Source organism: Carcharhinus amblyrhynchos, chromosome 33, assembly GCF_965287045.1.
Source record: "Carcharhinus amblyrhynchos chromosome 33, sCarAmb.v2.hapA, whole genome shotgun sequence".
NCBI lineage: Eukaryota > Metazoa > Chordata > Chondrichthyes > Carcharhiniformes > Carcharhinidae > Carcharhinus > Carcharhinus amblyrhynchos.
Window position 1 is genome coordinate 2,579,578 of NC_137356.1, and position 27,507 is coordinate 2,607,084.

The 27,507-nt window shown below is 46.9% G+C and overlaps 1 protein-coding gene across 3 annotated transcripts in view; it reads right to left on the reverse strand.

Annotated features, from left to right (window-relative positions):
* LOC145361134 (non-receptor tyrosine-protein kinase TYK2-like) overlaps positions 1-27,507 on the reverse strand; it is a 97,142-nt gene that overhangs the window by 23,805 nt on the left and 45,830 nt on the right. For all 3 annotated transcript variants that reach the window (XM_080216760.1, XM_080216761.1, XM_080216759.1), the window contains exons 2-11: positions 21,052-21,253; positions 20,316-20,439; positions 18,360-18,501; positions 16,887-17,050; positions 15,986-16,364; positions 13,027-13,212; positions 8,573-8,730; positions 6,541-6,664; positions 3,915-4,107; positions 2,605-2,723 (exon numbers count right to left, since the gene is read on the reverse strand). In XM_080216760.1, coding sequence (XP_080072886.1) covers positions 2,605-2,723; positions 3,915-4,107; positions 6,541-6,664; positions 8,573-8,730; positions 13,027-13,212; positions 15,986-16,364; positions 16,887-17,050; positions 18,360-18,501; positions 20,316-20,439; positions 21,052-21,232 — 1,770 coding nt within the window. In that variant the 5' untranslated portion in view covers positions 21,233-21,253. The remainder of the gene's footprint in view (positions 1-2,604; positions 2,724-3,914; positions 4,108-6,540; positions 6,665-8,572; positions 8,731-13,026; positions 13,213-15,985; positions 16,365-16,886; positions 17,051-18,359; positions 18,502-20,315; positions 20,440-21,051; positions 21,254-27,507) is intronic.

Genomic DNA, 27,507 nt, shown 5'->3' on the forward strand with positions numbered 1-27,507 from the left:
GATGGATCCTGGCAGCTCCCACTCCTCCCCCCCATTCCTCTGCTTGAGAAACTGCCATTTCCATCGTTGCTGACCCCAATTGCAGTGAGAAAGCCAGCTCCTCACTGTGCGACCCATGTACTAAAATTACAGACTGGCGTACAATCTCAAGGCCATGTGACCTCCCAGTCTGAGGTAGGACATTGCTGCTACTGAGGGAGTCCAGCAAAGGTTCACCAGACTGACACCTGGAATAGCAGGACTTACGTATGAAGAAAAACTGGATCGACTGGGCTTATACTCGCTGGAATTTAGAAGAATGAGAGGGGATCTCATAGAAATCCTGATGGGACTGGACAAGCTAAACGCGGGAAGAATGCTCCCGATGTTGGGAAAGTCCAGAACTAGGGCTCACAGTATGAGAATACAGGGTAAGTCATTCAGGACTGAGATGAGGAAGGACTTCTTCACTCTGAGTCGTGAACCTGTGGAATTCTCTACCACAGAAAGCAGCTGGGGCCGGTTCATGAGATATGTTCAGGCTAAAGGGATCAAGGGGTGTGGGGAGAAAGTGGGAGTGGGATGCTGAAAGTGCATGATCAGCCATGATCATATTGAATGGTGGTGCAGGCTCGAAGGGCCAAATGGCCTCCTCCTGCACCTGATTTCTATGTTTGTGTGTGTGAGGCTCAGTTGAAGTGACACCGGGGTTACTACAGACCCAAAATCTGATGGATTAGGGAGTGGAAACACACCAGGAGCACGGCACTCATTAATCCTGATTGGTAAGTGCCAACTAGGCTCAGCTGCAATGCCACCTGCAGTCAAACAGCTTGGTGACTCTCAGCACCCCAGCTGCACATGCAGAATGTGAACTTGGGAAGGGTTATTTGAGACTGACAAGCTGGACTGCAGGAAAGACTCAATGATTTCAGCTGGGAAAGACAGGAGAAAATCCGAGACATGATAAAGGAAAAAGAGTGACCCCACAGCATGATTCGAATGTTTCTTCTCAAAAACACTAAAGGAAAATACCTTTGACCACAAAACACAACAGCATTCTTTCTACGAAAGATTGCATGCTAAACATCAACCAGAACATTATCACTGAACCAGGAGCCAAACCACCGACATGACAACACCGAGTAAACACCTTCCTGACCCTGCAATCATCTGAAGAAACCAGTGTACAAAATCCAGTATACTCTCCTCAAAATCCAGTGTACAAACGCAGTGTACTCCCCTCAAAATCCAGTGTACAAACCCAGTATACTCTCCTCAAAATCCAGTGTACAAAATCCAGTATGCTCTCCTCAAAATCCAGTGTACAAACCCAGTGTACTCCCCTCAAAATCCAGCGTACAAACCCAGTGTACTCCCCTCAAAATCCAGCGTACAAACCCAGTGTACTCCCCTCAAAATCCAGTGTACAAACCCAGTGTATTCCCCTCAAAATCCAGTGTACTCCCCTCAAAACCCAGTGTACAAACCCAGTGTACTCCCCTCAAAATCCAGTGTACAAATCCAGTGTACAAACCCAGTGTACTCCCTCAAAACCTTCATCACTATTTTTACCAAAACACTGAAACAAATTTCACACAAACACCATGAAGCATTGATGCAGGGACTCTGGCCCAGAGTTCCACATTTTTCTTTCAGAAACACTTTAGAAAACGAAAGCTTGCCAGTGGGCTGGATTGAGCGAGAGGTGTTTATGCAATGTGGAGACACTGGAACAACAGGCTTTGCAATTTCAGAAGGGAGCACGAAAGGGAAATAGGAGTCAGTGTACATGGTAGATAAAAGGCAGACTCAAATTTAACCTGCTGTGTTATGGGGTTGATGGCAGGAATTATGTTTGCTTGATGGAAGTAAAGAACATTTTGGAAAGGTTGAAAAGAAATGGGAAGGAGTGGATGTTCCAGCAGAGAGGTTGTAGGGACATTGTAGGTGGCTAGAAAAGGTTGGGTTAAATGATCTTCCTCATCCACTGTTATCACGGCATGTTTAAAATTATATTCCCTTTTGAGGTTTTTGACCAGTGAGGAGCCACTGTGGAATCATAGTATCCCTACAGTGCACAAGGAGGCCATTTGGCCCACTGAGTCTGCACCGACCACAATCCCAACCAGCCCCTATCCCCATAACCCCATGCATTTACCCTGCTAATCCCCCTGACATCAGGGTCAATTAGCACAGCCAAATCAACTGACACATCTTTAGACTGTGGGAAGAAACCGGAGCACCCGGAGGAAACCTACACAGTCACGGGGAGAACGTGCAGAATCCACAAAGACAGTGAATCAAATCCAGGTCCCTGGTGCTGTGAGGCAGCAGCGCTAACCACTGTGCCATAGACAGACTTTATAAATGATGAGGGCAAAACATCAGACATCCTGTCAATCTGCCCCTCGGAGAATAGACCTGAAGGAGTCCCTCAATCTGGATGGCCATAAAACATTAGATAGGGGTCATGGGTAGAGAGGTGGTGTTGAGATGGCGGTGTGGGCTCATTGGGCCGAAGGGCCTGTTTCCCAGGCTGATTTTGTTCTTTGAGGAAAGTGTAGATTGGACAGCATCATGTATAATTACAAACCCCTCTCTCAGATTGAAGCACAAACGCACCTGAATGATCTCCTCTTTCCGTATCTGGTGGAAGCTGAGCTGGCTCAGGTTTAGCTGAGCTGTCAGTGGCCGCACTTCATTGTCTTTCACACTCCTCGTCACCAGCAAATTGGAGAATTCTGAAAGTCAAAGTAGATCACAGTTTGTCAAGGAGCTTCAGTCAATTCAACCCGGCTGCCCTCCCTCTCGATCGGGTCTCCCTCACCCACACACCATCAACGTTCAGCTGGGCAGCCAACAGGCCCCAGGCCATGGCAACCTGGCCGGGTGCTTGAGACAGCAAGGTGACAACCCTCAGAACCAGACAGAAACAGAGTTAAAGTGTGAGACTGAAGGCAGGCTAAAGGAAGGAGAGAAGCTGTTGGGATAGCTGGAGCGAGCAGGTGCAAGGAGACAGTGAGGTGGAGATGGCCAGTGGATGAAGAACCCTGCATGATCGATGAAGGGAGTTGATGGTTCAGGTTGTGAGAGAAATGAAGAAACTGAGTCTTTGAACAATTTAAAGATTTTCATTATTTTCATCAAAAGATTCACAGGACATTCAGAGTTAAGCATAGAATCCCTACGGAGAAAGAGGTGGCCACACAGTCCATCAAATCTGCATAGCCAATAATCCCATCTCAGCCCTAGCCCTGTAACCACACTGATTTACCCTAGCTAGTCTCCCTGGCAAGGGGCAAATTAGCACTAACATTCACAGCTTTTGGACTGTGTGTGTGTGTGTGTGTGTGTGTGTGTGTGTGTGAGAGAGACACAGGGAGGATGTGCAGACTCTGCACTGTGATCCAACCCGGGAACCGAACCCAGGTCTCTGTCGCTGTGCTAACGACCGTGCTACCCTCAAAACGAAAGTTCAATTGGCGGACAGCAGACACACAGGGAGAGCACACGAGTGTGAACCGAGACCGTGACGACAGTTATAATGTGAGTTTGGGAACTCAGTGCCCGCTGGTGTCCAGTGAGGGGAAGGGTGAGTGTGCCAGAGGGAGAAAAGCTAAGCACTGCCCAAAGCAATCTGAAGGTGAAAGGAACAGAGTGGCATGAGAATGGGGCTCTCTCTCCTCAGTTAGACTGTGTCACAAACACACTGGAATGTGAAAGAAACTACATAGACACAGCCACTGCTTTGATATCAATACTAACACCACTTTGAGACTAGTCAAAAAGGAAAAGGATAAGAGTCACTGCAGCCCCCAATGCTCAGCAGCACAGGCAGTGCCCACCCAGGTCCGGTACACGGTTATGGGACTGAGGAATAAACTATAAATCAAAGACATTTCTGAAGTATCTGTGCCTGTGATGCTGGTTACCGTGTGGAAGAGGTGGACAACACTTCTTAACAATGTAGCTCTCATTTCCAGATTTGAGCATGCAGCCCTTCAGATTCTCGAGCAGCTCCTTGACGCTGGGGAAGGAACGCTGCCAACCCTGCAGCACGTAAGCATTCGGTGCCTTCCTCTCAATCTGAAACTGCTTCGTGTCCTGAAAACCCCCGGGGCCATACTGAAAGTGAAACACAGCAAGAGTCAGCGCTGGACAAGAAAACACAAGTACAGTCGCAAACACATCCTTCCCCTTTGAGAGAGGGAACTGAAATTCCCCTCTCTGACATGCTTCTGTCAAGCAAGCCACTCTGAACAATTAAAACTCACAAGTGATATTTAGATCACACAGGATTCAAGAGATAGTGCGGGAAAGTCAAAAATCTGATATATGTGTATACGATCAGGAGAGGCATGGATCGAGTGAATGCACACGGTCTTTCTCCCAGGTTTGGAAGATCGAGAATTAGAGCTTTAGGTTAAGAGGGGAAAGAATTAATGGGAACCTGAGGGGCAATTGTTTTACACAGAGGGTGATACGTATGTGGAATGAAGTGGTTGAGGCAGGGACACTGACAACATTTAAAAGGCATTTGGGCAGATACATGGATAGGAAAGGTTTATAGGAGCATGGGCCAAATACTGGTAAATGGGGTTTAGCTTAGATGGGCATTTTACTGACCCTTCCAGGCCCGGCCCCCAGTAGCACCACGTCCCCGGGGCCCGGTCCCCAGCAGCACCGCCCCCCTCCCGGGGCCCGGCCCCCAGCAGCACCGCCCCCCTCCCAGGGCCCGGCCCCCAGCAGCACCGCCCCCCTCCCAGGGCCCGGCCCCCAGCAGCACCACTCCCCCCAGGGCCCAGCCCCCAGCAGCACCGCCCCCCCCCCCGGGGCCCGGCCCCCAGCAGCACCCCCCCCCCCCCCCCCCGGGGCCCGGCCCCCCAGCAGCACCCCCCCCCACTCCCGGGGCCCGGCCCCCAGCAGCACCGCCCCCCTCCCGGGGCCCAGCCCCCAGCAGCACCGCCCCCCTCCCTGGGCTCAGCCCCCAGCAGCACCGCCCGGGGCCCGGCCCCCAGCAGTACCACTCCCCCTGGGGCTTGGCCCCCAGCAGCACCACCCAGAGCAGGCAAACTAAAGGAAGAATTTTAATAAGGAACAGTGTACAGTGATGAAGTGTCGGCATTGTGCCAAGATACTATCCCATGAAAGGTTTTGGCTGAGATATGGTCACAGTGCAATACCTGTTCTTGTTTGACAGAGTAGACAATGCGCAGCAAGGGAAGGGCTTTTCAAATTGAAGTGAGAAGCCCAGAAGCGCAGCTAATTAGGCCCAAAGTAACAGACAAAGATATGAACAAAACCCTGGGGACCAACGACAAAATGTTCACGAGGCTTGCTGATAAAGAATCCTTTTGTTATGAGACATTGATTAGCGAGCTGGTGCTAAGGGAGTGAAACCTTTGGGCTTTTAACAGCTTGTCTTTCAATCCCGTCTCCATTAATACTGAGAGCTTTTTTACAGTAGGAACAGAGAAGCAGCATTTGGAAGAGACCCCATTTGTCATTAAAGTTTAAAAGCAAGGCCATTAGTAATATCTGGCCTTGCGCCCAGCATTATTGTCGAGTAAGCAGTCCTCAGCTCTGCTGCCACATTATTATCGGATTAAACAATCAAGTGGACATTTCGTTCTTGAACAGAGTCCTTTATAAGCACTGGGATGAAGTGAATTTGATGAATTAGCCTATGCTTGGAATTACTGACACGTGAAGCAGCGCACACCGATGATGGTGCTCAGAAGGAGGGTGCTTCGAATCCTGTCAATTTCGACATGTGGGACAGCGCGATTCTCCAGCCCAGAAAAACTATTATCTGTAAACACCAGCTGCTGAGTGGATCCCAAAGACAACAAACCAAATTACCCACTGATATCACTCAATTAGTTTGGTTACAGCTGGCCGAATTTCTGACAGTGAAGATGGTCTTTATTTCAGTGTTTATGCGTGATCTCAGTCATGTGTGTACCAAGCGTGGTGCTGGGTCTAATGTACCTCACAGACCAGCCAGTGCTTTCCATCCTCCTCACACTCACTCTGTCTGACCTACTGAGCATTTTCCCAGCTGGGACAGGAGGAGGAGGTTTCGAGCATTGCTGAACCTCCCTATGACATGGACGGCACAGTGTCACAGCACCAGGAGCCCGGGTTCGATTCTAGTCTGGGGTCACTGTCTGTGTGGAGTCTGCACGTTCTCCCTGTGTCTGCGTGGGTTTCCTCCAGGTGCTCTGGCTTCCGCCTACAGTCTAAAGATCTGCAGGTTCAGTTGATTGGCCATGCTAAGTTGCCCCTTAGTATCAGGTGGAATTAGGATGATAAATATGGGGATACGGCCTGGGTGGGATTGTGGTCGATGGGCCAAATGGCCTCCTTCCGTACTGCTGGGATTCTATGAAATTCTGTGGGAAAAAAAGATAATCCAGGCAGACACTATGTGCACAGCAGCAATCACAGCTGAGAGAGAGTGAGAGGATGAAACACTGTCAACATTTCCATGTTGTCACATCGCTCACTCCCAGATGGCACACTATGCTTCAATTACTGAGTGAGGGCCTCACAAACCTCAGACGTTTCCTTGCTAACGACAGTCATGATAATCTTATTGAAGTCTAACGCACTCCATCGCAGCACATACAGCCCATCCTTGTTCTCCTCTCGCCGGAGTTTATTAGTGACGTAGTGCGGTCTGTAGGAAGAGAGGAAGACAAGGTTGAATGTTTTATTTTATATCTCAGAGATACAAGGGATAAAACGACAGACGAGTTGTCAATGTCAATGAAATGGGCTTCCTCCTCAGTGGAGAGGTTTGCTGCCGTGTCAGAGATCTTTGGTTGAGTGAGAAATCAGAGTGACAGGGAGAGGTGGAATTCGGCGTAGGTTCACTGTCCAGAGATCTGGATGGGAGGTTCCTATCTCTCTGTGCTGACAGCAAGCCAATGCTGATTGCCACATGCAGAGTAACCAGTGAGGCCAACCAGCACCTGTGTAATTGTCCCAAAGCATTTCATATACTTCAACAAGCCGTACCACATCATCCTGTTTCATACTAGCTCCCCTCTTTACCCTTACATCGTTCCAGGACAGGAGACACATGGGAACACCACCACCTGGAGGTTCCCCTCCAAACCATGCACCATCCTGACTTGGAAATATATTGGCTGTTCCTTCATTGTCACCGGATCAAAATCCTGCAACTCCTCTCTAACAGTGTACCTCCACGACAGGGACTGCAGCAATTCAAGGCGGCAGCTCACCACCACCTTCACGAGGGCAATTGGGGATGGGCAATAAATTCTGGCCTAGCCAGCGACGTCCACATCCCACGGACAAATAAAAAAGAGAGATGGGGAGGATAACGTGGGAGTAAATCACCTCCAGGGTGAAGGGTTCAAACAAGAGTGCGGTATTTCTCTGAATCACTGTACAAAAGATTCCTTCCCTTTCTGAGCATTTCCAATTCATTTTGAGTTTCTTTTTGTGATGGAGGTGGAGAGCCGAACGGGTTTTCAGTTCAAAGTAAATTCCATTCTCTACGGATTCTGCTTTGCCTTGGGTTTCTCATTGTGCAATATTGCAATGGGTTATTGGGAAGAAAAGTTCGGGGAAATTGGGAACAGGAATCACAACAGGAAGAGTGAGGGGAGTGTTGTGCAGTTCAGTGAACAGAGCTGTCAATTGAATTGGGTGACTGGCACCTTCTCGCCTCAGCTTTCAGTCAGTTCCAGAGGGACACATGCCAATCACAAGCCCTTGGATGCTGAGAATCCCAAGTGAGACCAGTTTACAAAGTCTGAATCCAGTTCTAGTGAGTGTAGACCCACTCTAGCTTTGGAACTAAACTCACATTTCAATGCACCCAGCTTTACACCCTGCCAGGGTAATGAATCTGTGTCTTTGGGTCTGAACCAGAACAGCTGATGAATGGCCAGATAAATCCAATGGGAATTTTTCCAATGGGTAGAGAACTGCACCAACCTCCCCCCCCCACCCCCCGCAACCCTCCACTGGCGAGTCCGACTGACTGCGTCTCAATCTCAGTCACTACCCTGAGTACAACAGCTGAGGGAATTCTCCACATCGTGAACAATACTTTTAAAAGATTCTGCAAAGTTGAAATCATTAGAAATGCAAAAAATGACAATTGTGCAGGAGAGCTGCTCTTCTGTGGTTAGCAGGAAGATATATTTTTGGGACAGCGTAGACAGAGTCTTAGTCTGTATCTAACCCCGTGCTGTACCTGTCCTGGGAGTGTTTGATGGGGGACAGTGTAGAGGGAGCTTTACTCTGTATCTAACCCCGTGCTGTACCTGTCCTGGGAGTGTTTGATGGGGACAGTGTAGAGGGAGCTTTACTCTGTATCTAACCCTGTGCTGTACCTGTCCTGGGAGTGTTTGATGGAGACAGTGTAGAGGGAGCTTTACTCTGTATCTAACCCCGTGCTGTACCTGTCCAGAGAGTGTTTAATGGGGCAATGAAAAGGGATGTTGATACTCAGTGGCTCAAATGAAAAGGTTTCTGTTGTCCAGTACTAACATCCCACAATGATTATATGCAAACATTTTCCACAGACAGATCAGGATTTTAATGCACTTACTGCATTGGCCCATGGATGCCGCTGGTGATGCTCAGCACAACCCGTGGAGAAGCTACTTCATGACACAGGTAGTGGTGTGAGTCAGTGGTCAGGCGCGAGTATCCATCTATCAGTGCTGCAAAGGACAGTGCTTGTTTATGTGAGGGCAGTACCAGGTCCTGCAGATAACAAGAGCAAAGGGATTAGCTTTAATACACTGTGTCTGAAGGCTGCAGAGAAGGTGGGTGGCGTAATCAATGCACTTTTCAATCTGTAACCCACAAACATCACCTTGTGTCTTGTTGATGCCAGCCTATCAGCTCCATGCCTTATGTCATGTCGCTATTTCTGTTGAGTGACTTATTTCAGCTTGCTAACTTGAAACATTTGCCCCAACGATCGCATGGTTTTCCTCCGGGGAGCTCACCTCTGGAGAAGTGTTTGGAATTTGTGACCAAAGAGTCTCTACAAAATGCCAGGATTTGTGAGGGGTTCCTGACAGGACATTGGGTATTAACAACAGTGATGTCGAGAACAGCTTTCCTGTTCAGTTTGAAAGTTTGTTTTCGACTCTTTTGAGGGGCAGCACGGTGGCACAGTGGTTAGCACTGTTACCTCACATCGCCAGGGACCTGGGCTCAATTCCCAGCTTGGGTCACTGTCTGTGTGGAGTCTGCACATTCTCCCTGTGTCTGCATGGGTTTCTTCCAGTTTCCTCCCACATTCTGAAAGACGTGCTGGTGAGGGTGCATTGACCCAAACAGGTGCCGGAGTGTGGTGACGAGGGGAATTTCTCAGTAACTTCACTGCAGCCTTACTTGTGGCTAATAAATATATAAATTTTAAGACTGTCACACGTGGATGATGACATATTCCAGTTGTCCAGTTTGGGATTGGCAGAACAGCAATCCATTCAGACTGACATGTCTAATTCTCACAGTGGGGAGATGATTGGTGGAATGGTAGAACTTGCCCCGAGGTATCTGCCGTGAACGTATACACTGAGTCCACTCAGCAGGGCAGTGTCTAAAGAAGTGAGCTACAACAATAGCTTGCATTTGTACAGCACCTTAAACAGAGTAAAACATTCCAAGGAATTCCACAAGAGCATTATCAAACAAATCTCACACCGAGTCAGATTAGGATGTGCCAACAAAAGCCAAGTGATTAAGGCACAGGGTGCAGCTGAATTCTAACTATAAAGCTTTAACCAATCTCCTCTGTCACATCCATTCTCTGAGCACCGCTGTTACTAATTTGGTCATTTTCCCCTCATGACTCCATGCTTTAATGAGTGACTTAAAGGAGGAAAGGAGAGGTTTAGGGAGGGAATTCCAGAGCTTATTCTGGAAGCACAAGCAGCAATTATAGGGAAAATTGGGAAAGCTCATACAGCTGGGAATAGAGGAATCCAAATTTCCCCCCCAAAACTTTTTCCTCTCCCTTTAAAGCCAGGATGCAGATTTCCAGAGCACTAGTCGCTCTCCTTGCCCAAGCAAGCTGCCATGTCTCAGCTTGATTTCCATGATTACTTCCTGCCGAGAGTCACCGCATCAGAATGTGAAGCAGGAACGGGGAAGATATCTCCTTGCCAGTTAATTTCACTGCTGTGAAACCTTAGCAGTCCCTGCCAAGAATGTGTAACTGCAGGTTATGACTACAACCTTCTGAGCTCCACTCTGATTTGCTGCATGCATTCCACTTGGAACCTTTCTCCCGATTTCTTTAGCCCTTTAAACACAGCTCAATGCTGAAATGGGAAAATGGTCAGTATCAGGTTGTGAAAGAACAAGGCGAAATGAATTCAGTGACCTTGAGAGTAGGATAGGAGAGGGGTAAGGAGCCATGAGAAGTTGTCCCAAAAATCACAAAATGGGAGTTACAATTGCAGCTGTAGGGAAGGACTGGATTCCAACACGGTAAATAACACAAACAACAAGCTGGTTCGTCTCTCTCTCCCTCCCACAGTCCTGGTGTAATTTACTGGAATGGAACGCCCAATATTATGTAATCAGGTTCTCCAGTTACTGACCTACACCAGATCCAATTCCAGTGACAACTGCTCCAGCTCATATAACAATGCAAGGGGCAGATTATAAACCAACCACTGGGCTTAGCTCCACAGCTGACCTTAACATGCGGTCAGAGTTCTCACCCCAGACCAACACATTTAACTGCTGGATTTCTCCCAAGCAGCAATTTCCACTCCACATTCAGTACCAGCCTTTGCAACAAAACAAAATTCCTTCCTTTCTCTTATTTCCCTCCTGGGTATCAATCCACAAGGACCCTCACTCCTCACCTTCGACCCATTCTTCTCCCGGTCTAGACGCAGTGACAGCTTGACACGTTGTTACTTGTCCAGAAAAAGCCCCCCACCCTCCCCCTGGAGGCTCCAATGGAGACTGAGATTGGGTAACTGCAGATTGGGATGAGTGCCCTTTCTCACTATTCAGACAGCGAGATTAAGGCACAGTGTGAGTTCATGCTAGGATGCAGCTGAATTTTAATTATAGAATCACAGAATCCCTATAGTGCAGAAAGAGGCCATTCGGCCCATTGTGTCTGCACCAACAACAATCCCGCCCAGGTCCTATTCCTGTAATCTCATGCATTTTCCTTGACACTAAGAGGCAATTTAGCATGGCCAATTAACCTAAACTGGACATCTTTAGACTGAGAGGGGAAACTGGAGTACCCGGAGGAAACCCACACGGGCACGGGGAGAACGTGCAGACTCTGCACTGACATTGACCCAAGGCCAGAATTGAACCCGGGCCCCTAGTGCTGTGAAATAGCAGTGCTAACCACTGTGTCGCCCATCATAAAGCTCTAACCAATCTCCTCTGTCGCAGCCACTCCCTTAACATCGCTGTTACTGATTTCCATGCTTAACAATAACACACTATACTTTTCCTGTCACTGTGAACTCGCTGAGTTTAATTCCTGTCTCATAGCTGTAGGTCCACCTCTCACAGCCTTTCCCAGGATCTCAAAACCAGCCACAAAGTTTGACAGTGTGTCCACCTCACAGTCTCTGTAATGTTGGCAGGGTGACTTTCAGCACAGGGCATGGCTCTGTATTTATATCCCTCAGTCAAGATGAAATGTTGTACCCTTTCTTGTGAAGTCTGTATTTCTGCCACCCTGAAGTGGGGTAAACGGAGATGACCCAAAGGGCAGAATGGTCAAATCTCTGTGGAGTCAGTGACCATAGAAACCATAGAAAATTACAGCACGGAAACAGGCCTTTTGGCCCTTCTCGTCTGAGCCGAACCATTTTTTGCCTAGTCCCACTGACCTGCACTTGGACCATATCCCTCCACACCCCTCTCATCCATCAACGCGTCCAAGTTTTTCTTAAATGTTAAAAGACGTTATGTCAGCTCTCTCATGTCACGGGTTGTGAGCCAGACTACCCAAGACCCTGCCCCACGCGTGCACCACCCGACCCCATAGGCGCCTACCCCCCATCCCAGGCCAGTAAAATACAACCGCCCTCAACCACTCCTTCACCACCCCACAGCTGTCCTGCTCCCACTTTAGGGACACCACGGGCTCCAAGTATAAATAGCTCCAAGAATTTGATTGGATGAAATTGAAAACGGGTGAAGTGAACTTTGAAAGGTTGCTACACTAGAGTTCAGGGAATGCCGCAGATCCAACAGGGCCAGCACTCCTGGAAGCTCAATATTGTAGAACATAGAACACTACAGCACAAACAGGCCCTTCGGCCCACAAGTTGCACCGATCACATCAATACCTACCAATCCATAGACCTATCTATAATCCCCAATCCCATATACTCATCCAGAAGTCTTTTAAAAGACCCCAGCGAGTTTGCCTCCACCACCACTGACGGCAGCCGATTCCATTCACTCACCACCCTCTGAGTGAAAAACTTACCCCTAACATCACCTTTGTATTTGCTTCCCTGCACCTTAAATCTGTGTCCTCTCGTAGCGACCGTTTCAACCCAGGGAAATAGCCTCTGAGAATCCACCCTATCTGCTCCTCTCAACATTTTATAAACCTCTATCAGGTCGCCTCTCAACCTTCGTCTCTCCAGGGAGAAGAGTCCCAGCTCCCTCAACCTATCTTCATAAGGCATGCCTCCCAATCCAGGCAACATCCTTCTAAATCTCCTCCGTACCCTTTCAACAGCTTCTACGTCCTTCCTATAGTGAGGCGACCAGAACTGCGCACAGTACTCCAAGTGGGGCCTGACAAGGGACTTATAAATTATCAATAAGCTTAGCCAAGTAGCTCCTGTCGCTGATGTTCGAATTGGGAAGCCCATGGATCGAGAGATTCCAGATTCTGACTGGAATCCAGTGATACCTGCTGTAAGTGTGTCTGTGGTGTGAGGACAGGTACTCACACCAGTACAGTACTCAGCCCAGGGAGCAGTGGCATCAACAATCGGAGGAGGAAAGGCAAGGAATCAAACTGGCAAAAATAAAGAGGTGACTCACCATACATTTGTTATCCTGTCGGTGGACACTGACCCTACAGTCAGAGATGCCGATGTGTGTGATATCCTTGAAGTCACAGAAATGGGTCCACTGCTTTTCTGTGAACTCCAGAGCTTCAGTGGGTTTGTTACTGCCATGGTCTGCAGCCTTGCCCTTCCAGCCAGTCTTTTTGTTGGGTATAGGTTGCTTAAAATGAGAGACACATGGATTAGCGCACAATGCCAGAACTGCAGCAGCTTTGTTTGAATTTGCCATATTAATAACAATCGCTGCTATCCACCAGGTACATACCACCCATACAACCTCGTCTGGCTTGCTGCAAAATAAAAATAATACTTCAGCAAGAGTTAATGAGCTGTAGTCTGAAATTTATCAGCAGTTCCAATTACCTGGTCCTATCCTTTAAGACAGTTTTACACAGCACATGGTTAGGCAGTGCCTTAAAAACACCAGACCCGGCCAGCAGCCAAAATGCCAGTTCTGGCTAGCAATGAGAACGTTAGAATCCAGATTATTGCAGGTAACAACACAGGAGTCAATAATCCGCTGGTGTCTGAAGAGCAAGTACCTGCAGCTTTCAGAGGTTGTAGTAACTAGCACTGAAATGTCAGCCCATGTTCAAACAGCATTTCAGAAACATGAATAAAATGGTCAGCGGCAGGCTGAAGATGTCCATCAGCCAGTGAGGCACTGAGCTACATCACTAGAAATGCCACATTTCTTTCCAAATCTGCACCCAAGTTACTGAACAGAGCAGCACGAGACTGCAACGATCTCAAACATCCTGGTGTTGGCAAAGTGGATAAAACACACCACGATTTCGGAATGCCATGAAATGCACGTGCGTGGACACTGGTTTAAGAACAGGAGCGGGTTCAACTGTAATCATTCCCCAGCCTCTACCATCTGCAGACTCAGTGGGTGGAATTGTCCTGACCCGCCCGCCACAGGAATCGGAGCGGGCGGGTTGGAGCACGCAAAGGCCAGCTGACCTCGGGGGGTGGGGATTTCCCGGTTTGGGGCGAGCATACAAAATAGTATGACACAGTTATTTCACCAACGGGACACCAGGGTCTCGGTGTCAATCGGGAAGCCATGTGAGGTAGAGGAGGAGAGGGCGCACGGGTCAGCTGATCTATTTCTCCACAATAAAAACCGAATACTGCAAATGTGTAATAAAAACAGAAAGTGCTGGAAAAACTCTGCAGGTCTGACAACATTTGCGGAGAGAGACAGAGTTGACATCTCCAGTGCATATAACTCTGAAGAGTCATATCAAACTTGAAACGTTAACTCTGATTTTCTCTCCACCGATGCTGTCAGACCTGCAGCGATTTTACAGCATAGTATGTTTATATTTCGATTTGCCTGGAGATCGACACACCACAAGAATTCTGTGTTTTATTACTTACTGACACATAAGAACGGTTGATTCATTTCACGGCTCTTGCAATGACACAATGAGGACACAGAGATGGCAAGAGAATATCCACTTCAACAGGAAATCCTCAGGGACTGCATCAGTAACTGTAAAAAAACCCCTTCATGTTCCATCCCCAAGCGGGTATACATCCAGGATCCTGGGGAGTGAGCCAGTATTTACAGGGGGTTCCCGGGGAGTGTGTCAGTATTTACGGGGGGGTCCCCGGGGAGTGTGTCAGTATTTACAGGGGGGTCCCCGGGGAGTGTGTCAGTATTTACAGGGGGGGGGGGGTCCCGGGGAGTGCATCAGTATTTACGGGGGGAGGTCCCCGGGGAGTGCGTCAGTATTTACGGGGGGAGGTCCCCGGGGAGTGCGTCAGTATTTACGGGGGGGTCCCCAGGGAGTGTGTCAGTATTTATGGGGGGCCCCTGGGGAGTGTGTCAGTATTTACAAGGTGTACCCGGGGGGAGTGTGTCAGTAGTTACGGGGGCCCCTGGGGAGTGTGTCAGTATTTACAGGGGGCCCCTGGGGAGTGTGTCAGTATTTAGAGGGGGACCTGGGGAGTGTGTCAGTATTTACAAGGTGTACCCGGGGGGAGTGTGTCAGTATTTACAGGGGGCCCCTGGGGAGTGTGTCAATATTTAGAGGGGGAATCCCTGGGGAGTGTGTCAGTATTTATGGGGGGATCCCTGGGGAGTGTGTCAGTATTTACAGGGGGTCCCTGGGGAGTGTGTCAATATTTATGCAGGTCCCCAGGGACTGTTTCAATATTTACAGGGGGATCCCCGGGGAGTGTGTCAGTATTTACAGGGGGATCCCCAGGGAGTGTGCCAGAATTTACAATGGGTTCCCTGGGGAGTATATCCGTATTTACAGGGGGCCCCCTGGGGAATGAATCAGTATTTACAGCGGCTCCCAGGAAGTGTGTCAGTAGTTACAGGGGATCTCCATGGGGAGTGTGTCACTATTTACAGGGGATCCCCATGGGGAGTATGTCAGTATTTACGGGGAGTCCCCAGAGAATGTGTCAGTATTTACAGGGGGTCCCCGGGGACTGTGTCAGTATTTACAGGGGGTCTCTGGTGAGTGTGTCAGTACTTACAGGGGGTTCCCGGGGAGTGTGTCAGTATTTACGGGGAGTCCGTCAGTATTTACGGGGAGTCCCCAGGGAGAGTGTCAGTATTTACAGCGGGTCCCTGGGGAGTGTGTCAGTATTTACAGCGGGTCCCTGGGGAGTGTGTCAGTATTTATAGGTGGCTATACAGACACTAAGGTTTCAAAGTCACTGTCTCATTCGAAAAGAGAAAAAGGAGAAATAAATAATAAATAAAACTACAGCTAGATTGCCCACCTTTAACCCAGAACCCAGCAATCTCCAATGGAAATGATCATATGGGCAAAACCAAGACCAAACTGTTCCCACTGCTCTCTTCAGACAGAGTAATTTGGACTCTATTGGTTCTGTGCAACTCCGTGTTAATGTACATCTGTGTGTGTGACAGTGTGCCCTCCAGCACCTGCACTTGCGCTGCTTACCTCTTTGGGTCTTCTCCATTTAATTCCCTCTGTTCCTGTCACCAGCACTTCATGTTCCTGGGTTGCCAGTGCTGGGAAGGTAATATCCTCTGTAGTCTTGGCGTAATATCGATTGTTAATGTAAGGGGTCCTGTTACTCTCGGGAAGCACTTCCAAATACAGGACGTGGAAGATCTCTCCTCCAAAGTTACTGCAAAGGTTCTCCAAGGTGGACAGGTATTTAAACATGATGTCGTGTTGGATTATCTTCCCAGAGCCAACCACAGGCAACTGGAAGCTCCTCACAAACTTCCGGAAGCCACGTTTAAGCCGGATCTTGGTCAGGGTGTTACACCTCTCTATTTTTGCACGGAATGTCTTCGGAATGCATCCCTTAAAGCTGAGGGAGAGAGCGGAGGCTGGTTAGTGTCAGCACCCAGCAACCAGTCAGTAACAGGATCGCACTGACGCTGGGCTTCATTTCCCACCACAGCCGAGAATCAATCTGTCTTTCTGTCAGAGCTGCCACATTGTTCCTAACTTTCCATTTTTATTCCCCCTCCCTCCCCTTGCCTTTCACCTTGCTTTACCTGCCTCTCCCCTACCTCACTCCCTCCCTGTCCCTGCCTCACTGCCCCCTCCCCTTCTCCCCTGCTGCTGGTCCCGTACGGTTACCTTACACTGCTCACCTACAGTTCCCAATGAAGGCAGCCTCCTAATGCTGCTCCCTGCCTGCTTCCACCCACACCTCCCTAAAACCACAAAACCCAGCACTAACGCATGGAATATGGATGAGTATCCCTGTCAGGTTTAAACACCTTGACTGATTCTCCATTATCTGAGCAAACGGACACAAGCTTTTCTTTATCCGGAAGCATTTTGTCACAGCAATGGAACCAAGCCAGACAGCCTTTCCACACACCTTATTTCCTTGGCCACCTCGCTGAGCGAGCGATTACTCTGGGCTGCGATGTATGAAAGGTGAAGAACCGCCATCCCCAGACTCTCATTTTGGAAGTTGTGAACATCCTGCTCATGCTGTGGCTCTCGGAGTGGAGCAAAGCCATTCACAAAATCGTGCTTACCCTGAAAACACACACAGACATCACCACTCAGCCTCCTCCATCGACAGAGGTTTCAGAGGAGGACAGCCAACATTAGTCACAACTCTGAAAGGTGAAGAGTTATTGTGAAGCATACTGGCTGCAGCAGCTTGGTTTAACACAGCAAGATCCCACAAACAATGATGATTGACAACTTGATCGATTCCGCTTGATGGGGCTGGTTTGGTCTGCGTCTAACCATGACTCAAACATAGTGATGAACATAACCGTTGAAAACATCTGTGGGTTGCAATAACCCCAGAAGATGGAGAATCAATTGAGAAATTTAAAAGTCAGATAGACACTGGCCTGGGAAGTGATGAGGGAAAGGGGGAAGCAAGGGGGATGAAATGGATCAAGAGCTTCCACAACTTAAAGGGTGGAGCACCATCAATGGGGGTACCTTGTGGAATCACATCTCCAGCAAGAGGCAGCATGTGCACAATATGTGGCATAAATAATTCAGCCAACTTCAAAACAGCCATAGCAGCAAATCTCTGATTGCACCTGCCCAACATATCTCACCTCGTTCATGAATAAATTCACTGAGGGAGGTGATGGCCTAGTGGTATATTGCTAGACTATTAATTCAGATATCCAGCTAATGTTCTGGGGAGCTGGGTTCGAATCCCATCATGGCAGATGATGGAAGATGAATTCAATAAAAATAAATCTGGAATTAAGAATCTACTGGTAACTATGATTTTCCGATTGTTGGAAAAATCCATCTGGTTCACTGATGTCCTCCAGGGAAGGAAATCTGCCGTTCTTCCCTGGTCTGGCCTACATGTGACTCCAGAGCCACAGCAATGTGGCTGACTCTCAACTGCCCTCTGAACTGGCCAAGCAAGCCACTCAGTTCAAGGGCAACTAGGGATGGGCAATAAATGCTGGCCCAGCCAGTGTCATCCATGTCCCATCATAAACTCGAGTTTAATTCAGGACTGGAAAGGGTTTTACGTGAAGAAAAACCACCAAATATAAGAGAATCAAGAAAAGCTGCCAGGATGGGATCTCTACGGTAAACTTCTGACCAATGTTCTGTGCGCATGCGCGCGCACACACACACACACACACACACACACTGCAGCTACGAGCAAGGAGTAGGTGGGGAGTTACCATCAACACCACTGGTAAAGGTCAAGGAGCTTGATAACCGCCAGTGATAACAGCTGGCATAGGGCAAACCGAAGGCACAGGGAGTTTTATCAGCATGATTCTCTCTTCCCATCTTGTGCACTCCATCCCTAGCCCCGTGAATTGTGCACTGCAGAAAGCTGTACAAGGCCCACCTGTGCAAAGATGTAGTTGAGTGACATGTGGTCAAACAGAGGGCTGCCTTGGTCAAGTTTCTCCTGGTCATTCTTTTTCATTGTCCATCGGTATACCCGAGGCTCTTTTTCATTCATGCCATGCCAATTCTTGAAATAAAACCTGCAGACAGCAGACACAACAATTACACAATCACAAGATTTGCTGACTGTAAGCTAGTGTGTTCACAGAAACATCGAAGATAGGAGCAGGGGGAGGCCATTTGGCCCTTCCAACCTGCTCCACCATTCATCATGATCATGGCTGATCACCCAACACAATAGTCTAATCCTTTTTTCCCCCCATAACCTTTGATCCCATTTGCCCCAGGTGCTATATCCAGCTGCCTCTTGAATACATTCAATGTTTTGGCATCAATTACTTCCTATGGTAATAAATTCCACAGGCTCACCACTCTTTGGGTGAAGAAACGTCTCCTCATCTCCAGCCCAAATGGTCGACTCTGAATCCTCAGACTGTGACCCCTGGTTCTGGACTCCCCCACTACCAGGAACATCCTCCCTGCATTACCCTGTCTAGTCCTGTTAGAATTTCATGCACAGTATCTAACCGCCTAACTAACTGCTACAGCTCCCTGATGTCAGGAAGCAGAGATAGTTTTAAGTTATGTTTGTATTGTTGGATATTAGAAATAAGATTTGAGTTTAATTTAGTGTTTCTGTGTAAGAAAGGCTTAAAACTTCAGTTAAATTCATGTTAAATGAAGGTTTTGCACTCATTGGGGTTATGGTTTAACCTCAAACTGTGTATCTTGCACCAAGATAGTTTACAACGTTAAAAGCAAACAGAACTTAGAGAAGGACTTGGCTGTTTCTTAGCAACCAGAGGCCAAAAGACCTTTTTGAATGTAGTTTTAATTGGACCCAAGGTAGTAGGAGCTTAACAGCTAGACAGAAAACACCAGTCACAGCTCTGCAGAAGAAAAGGAGCAATATAAATGGAATAAAGCAAAGAAAATAAGTACCAGAAACTAAAGAACATACAGTTCGAGAAAGCAGGGAATGAAAAGAGAGGTCCCAGCAAGAGTGAAGTCAAAGGAACAAAAGGAACTAGAACCTTTTGGTAATGTAAATTCAAGTTAAAGAGAGAGCTGAAAAGCAAAGGCCTGTGGAAGTTCGCTCATAAGAAGCCAGGTATCTGAAACAACCCTAAGGCTGTTGACATTAGAACAGTCTGTGAAGCAGTCATGTTTTATTGGCATGGCTGAGTACCTGAGAGATAATAAAGGAGTTTAAATGCACATGACAATTCAAGGCAGAGAAATACCAAAAAGAGAGCTGAAATCCTGGAAGTGGATCCTTGCTGAAAATAGTTAAGGGAAAAAACTGCATGGAAGAGGATTCTAAGACGTGTCTTTTTGAGAGTGGAATGTGAAGCATGTGTGGAAGCCAGAGTCCAGTGAAGCCAGTTGATTTACAGTGTGATAGTTATCTGGGGGATCTAACACAGTAAGTAGTCTCACAACACCTAGTCCAACAGGTTTATTTGATAGCACAAGTTTTTGGAGTGCTGCTCCTTCATCAGGTGAGCGCACTGGTCAGATTACCAGAATCAGTGATTAGGTCGCATTGAGAATTGAAGTGAAAAGCTCTGGGATTATGCAGGAGATTGGTCAGAGAAAGTGAGAAATAATTGCTTCTTGCTCAAGATTCCCAAGCCAAATGACTGAGTGAGTTGTTGCTTATATCTCTCTCGTCCCTCAATCATGGGGATGTTGCCTCTTCTGCTTTCAGTGGGGAGAGAAAATGCTGAAACTTTTGAAATGTGTAGGGTCTCTGCGTTGGGTTCCAAACTCTCAGCAAGTTCTGATTTTATTTGTCCTGACTGAGAGGAATTGGCTGTGCTAATAGTGGACTGGTGAGCAAAGCTTAGAATTGGATAGACAGCATTGGGAGCACTGAAAACTTTATACCTACCTCATGCGGTAGTGAAGAGTCAGACACAGGTCCTTGTCAATCTTGAAGACATGATTTGGAGGAAACCAAAGTTTCTCTTTTAAGTCACAAAGTGCATACAGGTTGTGGCAGAGTGGGGAAATGGCTTTAAAAAAGAACACACACATGAATCAAACTTGGTTACACAGTCAATTCTTCCCCTGGGTAATGAGTGTTATTGGGAGCTTCAAGATAGCATTCCCGTCCATGAAGTTTGGACATTATTATGTGTGGCAACCTCAGCCTGGAGAATTCCAGGATATTGGGGATAACTGACCAACTTCTGAATGGGACTGGGTATCAAGCAGTCACCATGAGCTGTGATGCTCATTGTCCTGCTCCAGATAAACTCTTGCAAGCCAGCATTCCAACAAGTCTGACCATCCCAGCTAGACAAGCACCGAGGAGTTGGCCAGGGCTCCATGGTGGAACATAATGAGGTAACAAACAATTAAATTCCAGCAGTAATCATCCTTCATACACTTGGAGATCCCTGTCTCTGCTCTGGGCCATCCTGCACCAAGGGGTAGCAACTCTATCCCTGCCCCAACTATAACTACCCAGTATAGGGCCAGTACATATGCTCAATATCACTCTGGGGGTGCATTTACTCCCACACCACAGAAACAAATGCCTCCAACTTGATCAAGATGCTTAGTTAAATATGTAAAAAGACACTTATTGGAAGGATGGATGAAATAATTTAAAGCTTCCTTACAGCATTTCTGCGCTGCTGTAATGCAGATGTCCTCCGCAACCATCTCCCCTTCTGTATAAACAAGGTCTTGCGAGCCTTCATTTGACCAGTACAGGTGCACCCTCAAACCTGGGCCTGCTGAAGAATGGTGCTTTTCCAGATCAGAGTCACCGTGTGTCATGGTACAGGGGCACAGCTCCATATTTTTGATTCAACATCCAGTCTGCAACAGAGAGAGAGACACACAGATCTGATTTACAAAAGACAAGGACAGATTTTGCCAGAGTTAGAAGCTGCCATGAAGGCTCAGTGGGTAGCATAGCTCAGGGCAATGAGATGGTGGTTGAGAAATGATATGCCCCTCCCTGCTCTTCAAATTACGTCTGTCTGAAGCAAACCGTGCGTTAACATTTCAGCCAAAAGACAGCGCCGACAGTAATGCCACTTCTGGGGTCTTAGCCAGTGAGATTGTTGTTGTACTTGTTTCAATTTTCCAAACTCTCGAGATATGGGGAAGGATCCACTTGATTGGAACTAGCAAAAAAAGAGAGGGAGACAGAAAGCAGGAAACTATTGGCCAGTTAGCTTAACATCTGTCACAGGTAAATGCTTAGAAGCGATTATTAAAGATTTTGTAGCAGGGCACTTGGAAAAAAGTTCAAGGTTGTCAACATAGAGATTTCATGTTTGACCAATTTATTGGAGTTTTTTGATGGAGTCACATTTGTTATGGATAAAATGAAGGTTTTGGATGTGCCATATTCAGATTTCCAGAAGGAATTTTGGGCAGCACAGTGGCAAGCACTGCTGCCTCACGGTGCCAGGGAACCAGGTTCAATTCCGGCCTCGGATCACAGTCTGTGTGGAGTTTGCATGTTCTCGCTGTGTCTACATGGGTTTCCTCCCACAGTCCAAAGATATGCCGGTTACATAGATTCACCACGTTAAATTGACCCGTGTGTCAGGGGGTTAGCAGGGTAAATGTGTGGGGTTATGAGATTAGGGCCTAAGTGGGATTGTGGTCAGTACAGACTTGGTGGGCCAAAGGCCAGCTTCTGTACTGTAGAGATTCGATGATTATATGAATATGATCAGATGCCACAGCAAAGGAAAGTTATTGCCTAAAATGAAAGCTCAAGTAGTAAGCAACTGGCATGGATAGAGATTGACCAGTTAACAGGAAAGAACAAGCATAAAGTCAAGTTTTCTGGTTGGCAAGACGTAGCTAGTGGTGTGCCATCAGTGCTAGCAGCTCAACTTTCTACAATTTATATGAATAACTTAGATGAAAGGTACAAGGACACAGCTGCGAAATTTGCTAACAACGTAAAGTTAGGTAGGATAGTAAGACGTGTGGAAGAGGACACATGGAAGGATATAAAAAGGTTAAATGAATGGGCAGCTTGCAAATGGAGTATAGTGTGGGAAAGTTGAAATTGTTCATTTTGGCAAGAAAAATAAAAAGCAAATTATCTAAATGGCAAAAAATGCAGAGCTCTGAAACATAGAGGGATCTGGGTGTCCAAGTGCATGAATCATAAAAAATAAATTGAGGCACCACAATAATTTTAAAAAGTTAATTGAACACTATCAGTTATTGTGAGGGGATTGGTATACAAAAGCAGGGAACTTTTGCTTCAATTATACAGGATATTATTGAGGCTACACTGGGATTATTGTACGCAGGATTGGTTCCCTTATTTCAGAAAGGATGGTAACGTATGGAAGTAGTTTGGAGAAGATTTACTAAGCAATGGAGAGTGAGTTGGAGAGTCGTTCCAGAGTGTCAGGGTGATGGAGAGATACTCCTGAGAGTCAGGGTGAATCATAGACTCACAGAAGCTAGACAGTGCAGAAAGAGGCCATCTGGCCCATCGCGTCTGCACCGAACACAATCCCACCCAGGCCCTATATCACCAGATTTTTACCCACTAATCCCTCTAACCCACGCATCTCAGGATACTAAAGGGCAATTTTAGCATGGCCAATCAATCTAACCGCACATCTTTTGGACTGTGGGAGGAAACCGGAGCACCCGGAGGAAACCCACGCAGACATGAGGAGAATGTGCAAATTCCACACAGACAGTGACCTGAGCCAGCAATCGAACCCGGGTCCCTGGAGCTGCGAAGTAGCAGTGCTAACCACTGTGCTACCGTGTCGTGATGGAGAGGGTAACTGAAGTTTTAGCTGCAGTCGGTGGTTTGATTGGAAGTGAAAATGCATACAATACAGGAATCACCAATACAGACACTGCACTAGCTTATCATTCGAGGTGTTAATTAGCTCACAGGCTGCCAAGGTTGTGGAGAAAAGTTCATAATGTTCAGCTGCCCAGCTGAGTCTTGCCTTCCTGAATCTCACACCCTGAAAGAACAGGACGTAGAATCAACCCATGCTGAAGTCTATCAGAGATTAATGCCTGTAGATTAGCAACTGCCTGTAAATTCCCAATGTCTGCCCTCAAGAGGAGACCAGATGATCAAACTCAGAGAAAGCAGCAAGGACTAACTGACTCTCTTTATCAGTATGGATGTACTTTTGGTTAATGAAGGAGTCAGGGTTATGGAGAAAAGGCAGCCGAATGGGAATGAGAAAAATATCGGCCAGAGTGGTTGGGACGTGGAACGGGCTGCCTGCTATGATAATGGAATCGGACACTTTAGGAACTTTCAAGCAGTTACTGGATAGGCACATGGAGCACACCAGAATGATAGCGACTGAGATAGCTTGACCTTGGTTTTGGACAAAGCTTGGCACAACATCGAGGGCTGAAGGGCCTGTACTGTTCTATGTTCTATGACTGAATGGCGGAGCAGACTCGGTGGGCTCAGTGGCCTCATTCTGCTCCTATGTCTTACGGCCTTATGGAATGAAAGAACTTGGAAAGCAAAGTTCCTGCAGCGTTTCTCACGGTCAGCAAGATGAACTATGCAGGGACTATGCTTTGCCCCATAATACAGACAGTACAACTCAACTGCCAACTTGAAACTGCAAACCTCAGTTTACATCATCATATTACTAGTAATCAGGCTGGGTTTAACTTCTCTGAAGCTTCAGAACATTGCTGCTCATATCGGATCCCACACCCAGTCCTGCTCACTCACCAACTCAACGTTAACACCTGGCTGCATTTAACTCATGCGGAAGAGGTACGATGCCCAGGTAAATGTCTGACAATTCATGCACCAATGCTTGTGGAATTTACAAATAACAAAACCGCATTTAAGAGAAAGCTGGAGCAGTACACCAGGGAGGAAGGATGGGAAGGACACTGATAGGGCAAGCTGAAAGTGGGTAGAAGCATACACCAAGCGTGGGTGAACAATCTTGTTTCCGCTCTTTAATTTCTGTGTATGCCATCACCCTCTGCCCTTTTACCTCTAGCCTGCTCCTTTCAGCGCACGATTAAATGCCATGCCTTCAGACATTTAGACCTGACAAAGGTCACATGGAAGAGGTGGGAGAACGGGGTTGAGAAATTTATCAGCCATAATTGAATGTCAGAACAGACTTGATGGGCTGAATGGCCAAATTCTGCTCCTATATCTTAGGAAACCTGGTATTCAGTCAATAAACGTCTGCCTCCCACCCTAAATTCACCTCATTCATTCTAATCTAATGCTTTTCTTTGCTTTTGTAATCTTAATCCATTTCCTTCTCTGTGAAGGGCCTTGAAATGTTTGTCTATGTTAAAAGTCCAAGATAAAAAACATTTGATGTTGTTGTTCAGATCACAATCATTGTGTTTTGCCTTGTAAGAAAATGTGGCTTGCAATGATGCTCAGAGATGGATGCTTTGTTGAAATGAGATTCACTCAGATTACTGAAGTCAAAAGGTTACCTCTATTTCTCCGATCCTTTAGAGTGGATTGGACAGATACACGCCTTGTAGGAGCAGTTTCCCTGTTAGAAGAACATACTTTGTGCATGTTGCTACAGCAAGTCAGTACCTTGGATAATAAGATCAGAAACTTTTTTTTATTTATTTGTGGGACATGGGGTTGCTAGCTGGCCAGCATTTATTGTCCATCCCTAATTGTCCAAGGGGATTTTAGAGTCAACCACATTGCTGTGGCTCTGGAGTCACATGTAGGCCAGGCCGGGTAAGGATGGCAGATTTCCTTTCTTAAAGGGACATTAGTGAACCAGATGGGTTTCTCTGACAATTGACAATGGTTTCATGATCATAAGTAGATTCTTAATTCCGGACTTTTTTTACTGAATTCAAATTCCACCATGGCGGGATCCGACCCCAGGTCCCCAGAACATTAGCTGAGTTTCTGGATTAATAATCTGATGATAATACCACTAGGCCATCGCCTCCCTTAAAAGTATAAACGTAAAATGTAGCTGTGTATGCTGTTACGACAATTTTTAAAAATCAACATAGCTCCCATTCAGTTCTGGATATTTTTACCATTTCCTATTCTCCAATTTGCTCTGGGTATAACATGTTAAATGACAGCAACCTGGAAATACATTTAATCTGCAAAGTGATTGATGCAAGCATTATGTGGACTTCTGTTAGTTTTTTAAAAAAAAAATCAGGTTTGCCCTCCAATATAATATTTTGAGGCAAAAAGCTTGGATCACTTCTACTATCTGCATGTTCCTGATCTATATTGAAATACGATATCATAAATTAAGCTGTCAGTTTGAACTGGTGACTTGGACTTCAATGTTCATTCCCTGAAGGATTATTTGAAACCACCCTAAAGCTCTTCACATTTATCAGCTCACATTTTTAAAAATTACTTTCCTGGTCCTCCTTAAAATCACAAGTGTTGATCATTAAGTCAAAGGTGAAATTGTGGCAGCATTTAAATGGTAAAATGATGTTCAGCATCCCATGAAAGTTACTTTTGTCTTTGGAAATCCTCAATCAGCCAGGCGGGCGTACAAGTCAAACTCAGCTTCGTGGTCTCAGAATATCACGCAGCAGTCATTGGATGAATATCTGCTGCTTGGGCAGCACGGTGGCACAATGGTTAACACTGCTGCCTCACAGCGTCAATTCCGGCCTTGGGTCACTGTGTGGAGTCACATGTTCTCCCCATGTTTCCGTGGGTTTCCTTCAGGTGCTCCAGTTGCCTCCCACACTCCAAAGATAGCTTGATTGGCCAGGTTAAATTGCGTCTTAATGTTCGGAGGACGAGGAGGTTAAATATATGGGGCTGCGGGGATGGGACCTGGGTGGGATTGTTGTCAGTGTGGGCCAAATGGCCTCTTTCTGCACTGTAGATTCTAATCGATGGGTGATCGGCTGGGGACTGCTATCTTGCTTGGAATAAGTCAGATGGAAAATTTATACTGAACAGTCATATTGAAATAACCATGTTTCTCTCTCCACAGATACCACCAGACCCGAGATTTCCCAGCGCTTCCTTTTCAGTACTTGATGGTTGTATTACAAATGGTTACTCTGCAATTTATACGTTAATATTAGCAGTTGGTTTCGGACATCCTGACATTTCATTCGATCAACAGTAAGTTTCCACGTTGGAGGGGCATTGGCTTTGCCAAACTCTAATGCAGTTTCAGTTGGGCCAATGTGCATTACACCAGGATGCCACATCCTCAGGAAGATGCACAACCTATGTGACTATTTTGCTTGTAAAAGACATCCAAAAGAACCAGTGCTCATTTCCAGTGAAGAATGAGTCACTGGTTATGAGTTCAAGTTTCATGTTGGATCTCCATCCACCTCAGCCAGCAGCCACAGTGCAGTACTGAGGGAGTAGCTGTTATACAGATGGGACATTAAACCATGGCCCCCATCTGCCCTCCCAGCTGGATGCCAAAGAGGCCATGGCACTACTTCGAAAGCAATGTCCTGAGGCCAACCTACAGCTTATGTAACTAACAGAGATTATCTAGTTATCACGTGGTTGTGGATGGGAGTTTGCTGTGTGTAAATGATACTTCAAATTACTTTTTTTTAAATAAGAAAGGGATGTGGACTTCACTGGCAAGACCAGTATTTGTTGCCTATCCTTAATTGCCCTTGAATTGTGGGGTTTTGCTGGGCCATTTCAGAAGGCAGTTGATACCCAACCACATTGTTGTGGAGTAACAGACCAGATAGGGCTGCTGGATTTCCTTCCTTTAAGGATGGATAATAAGAACATAAGAAATAGTAGCAGGAGTAGGCCATCTAGCCCTTCAAGCCTGCCCCGCCATTCAATAAGATCATGGCTGATCTGTCGTGTCTCAATTCCACATTCCCGCCCTCTCCCCATAACCCTTAATCCCCTTGCCTATCAAAAACCTATCAACCCACGTCTTAAAAATATTTAGTGAGGCAGCCTCCACCACCTCAACGGGCAGAGAATTCCAGAGATTCACCAGCCTTTGAGTGAAGAAGTTCCTCCTCAACTCTGTTCTAAACCGCCCCCCCTTTATCTTGAGGCTGTGCCCTCTAGTCCTACTGTCCTTTCTGAGCGGGAAGAGCCTCTCCACCTCTATCCTATCCAT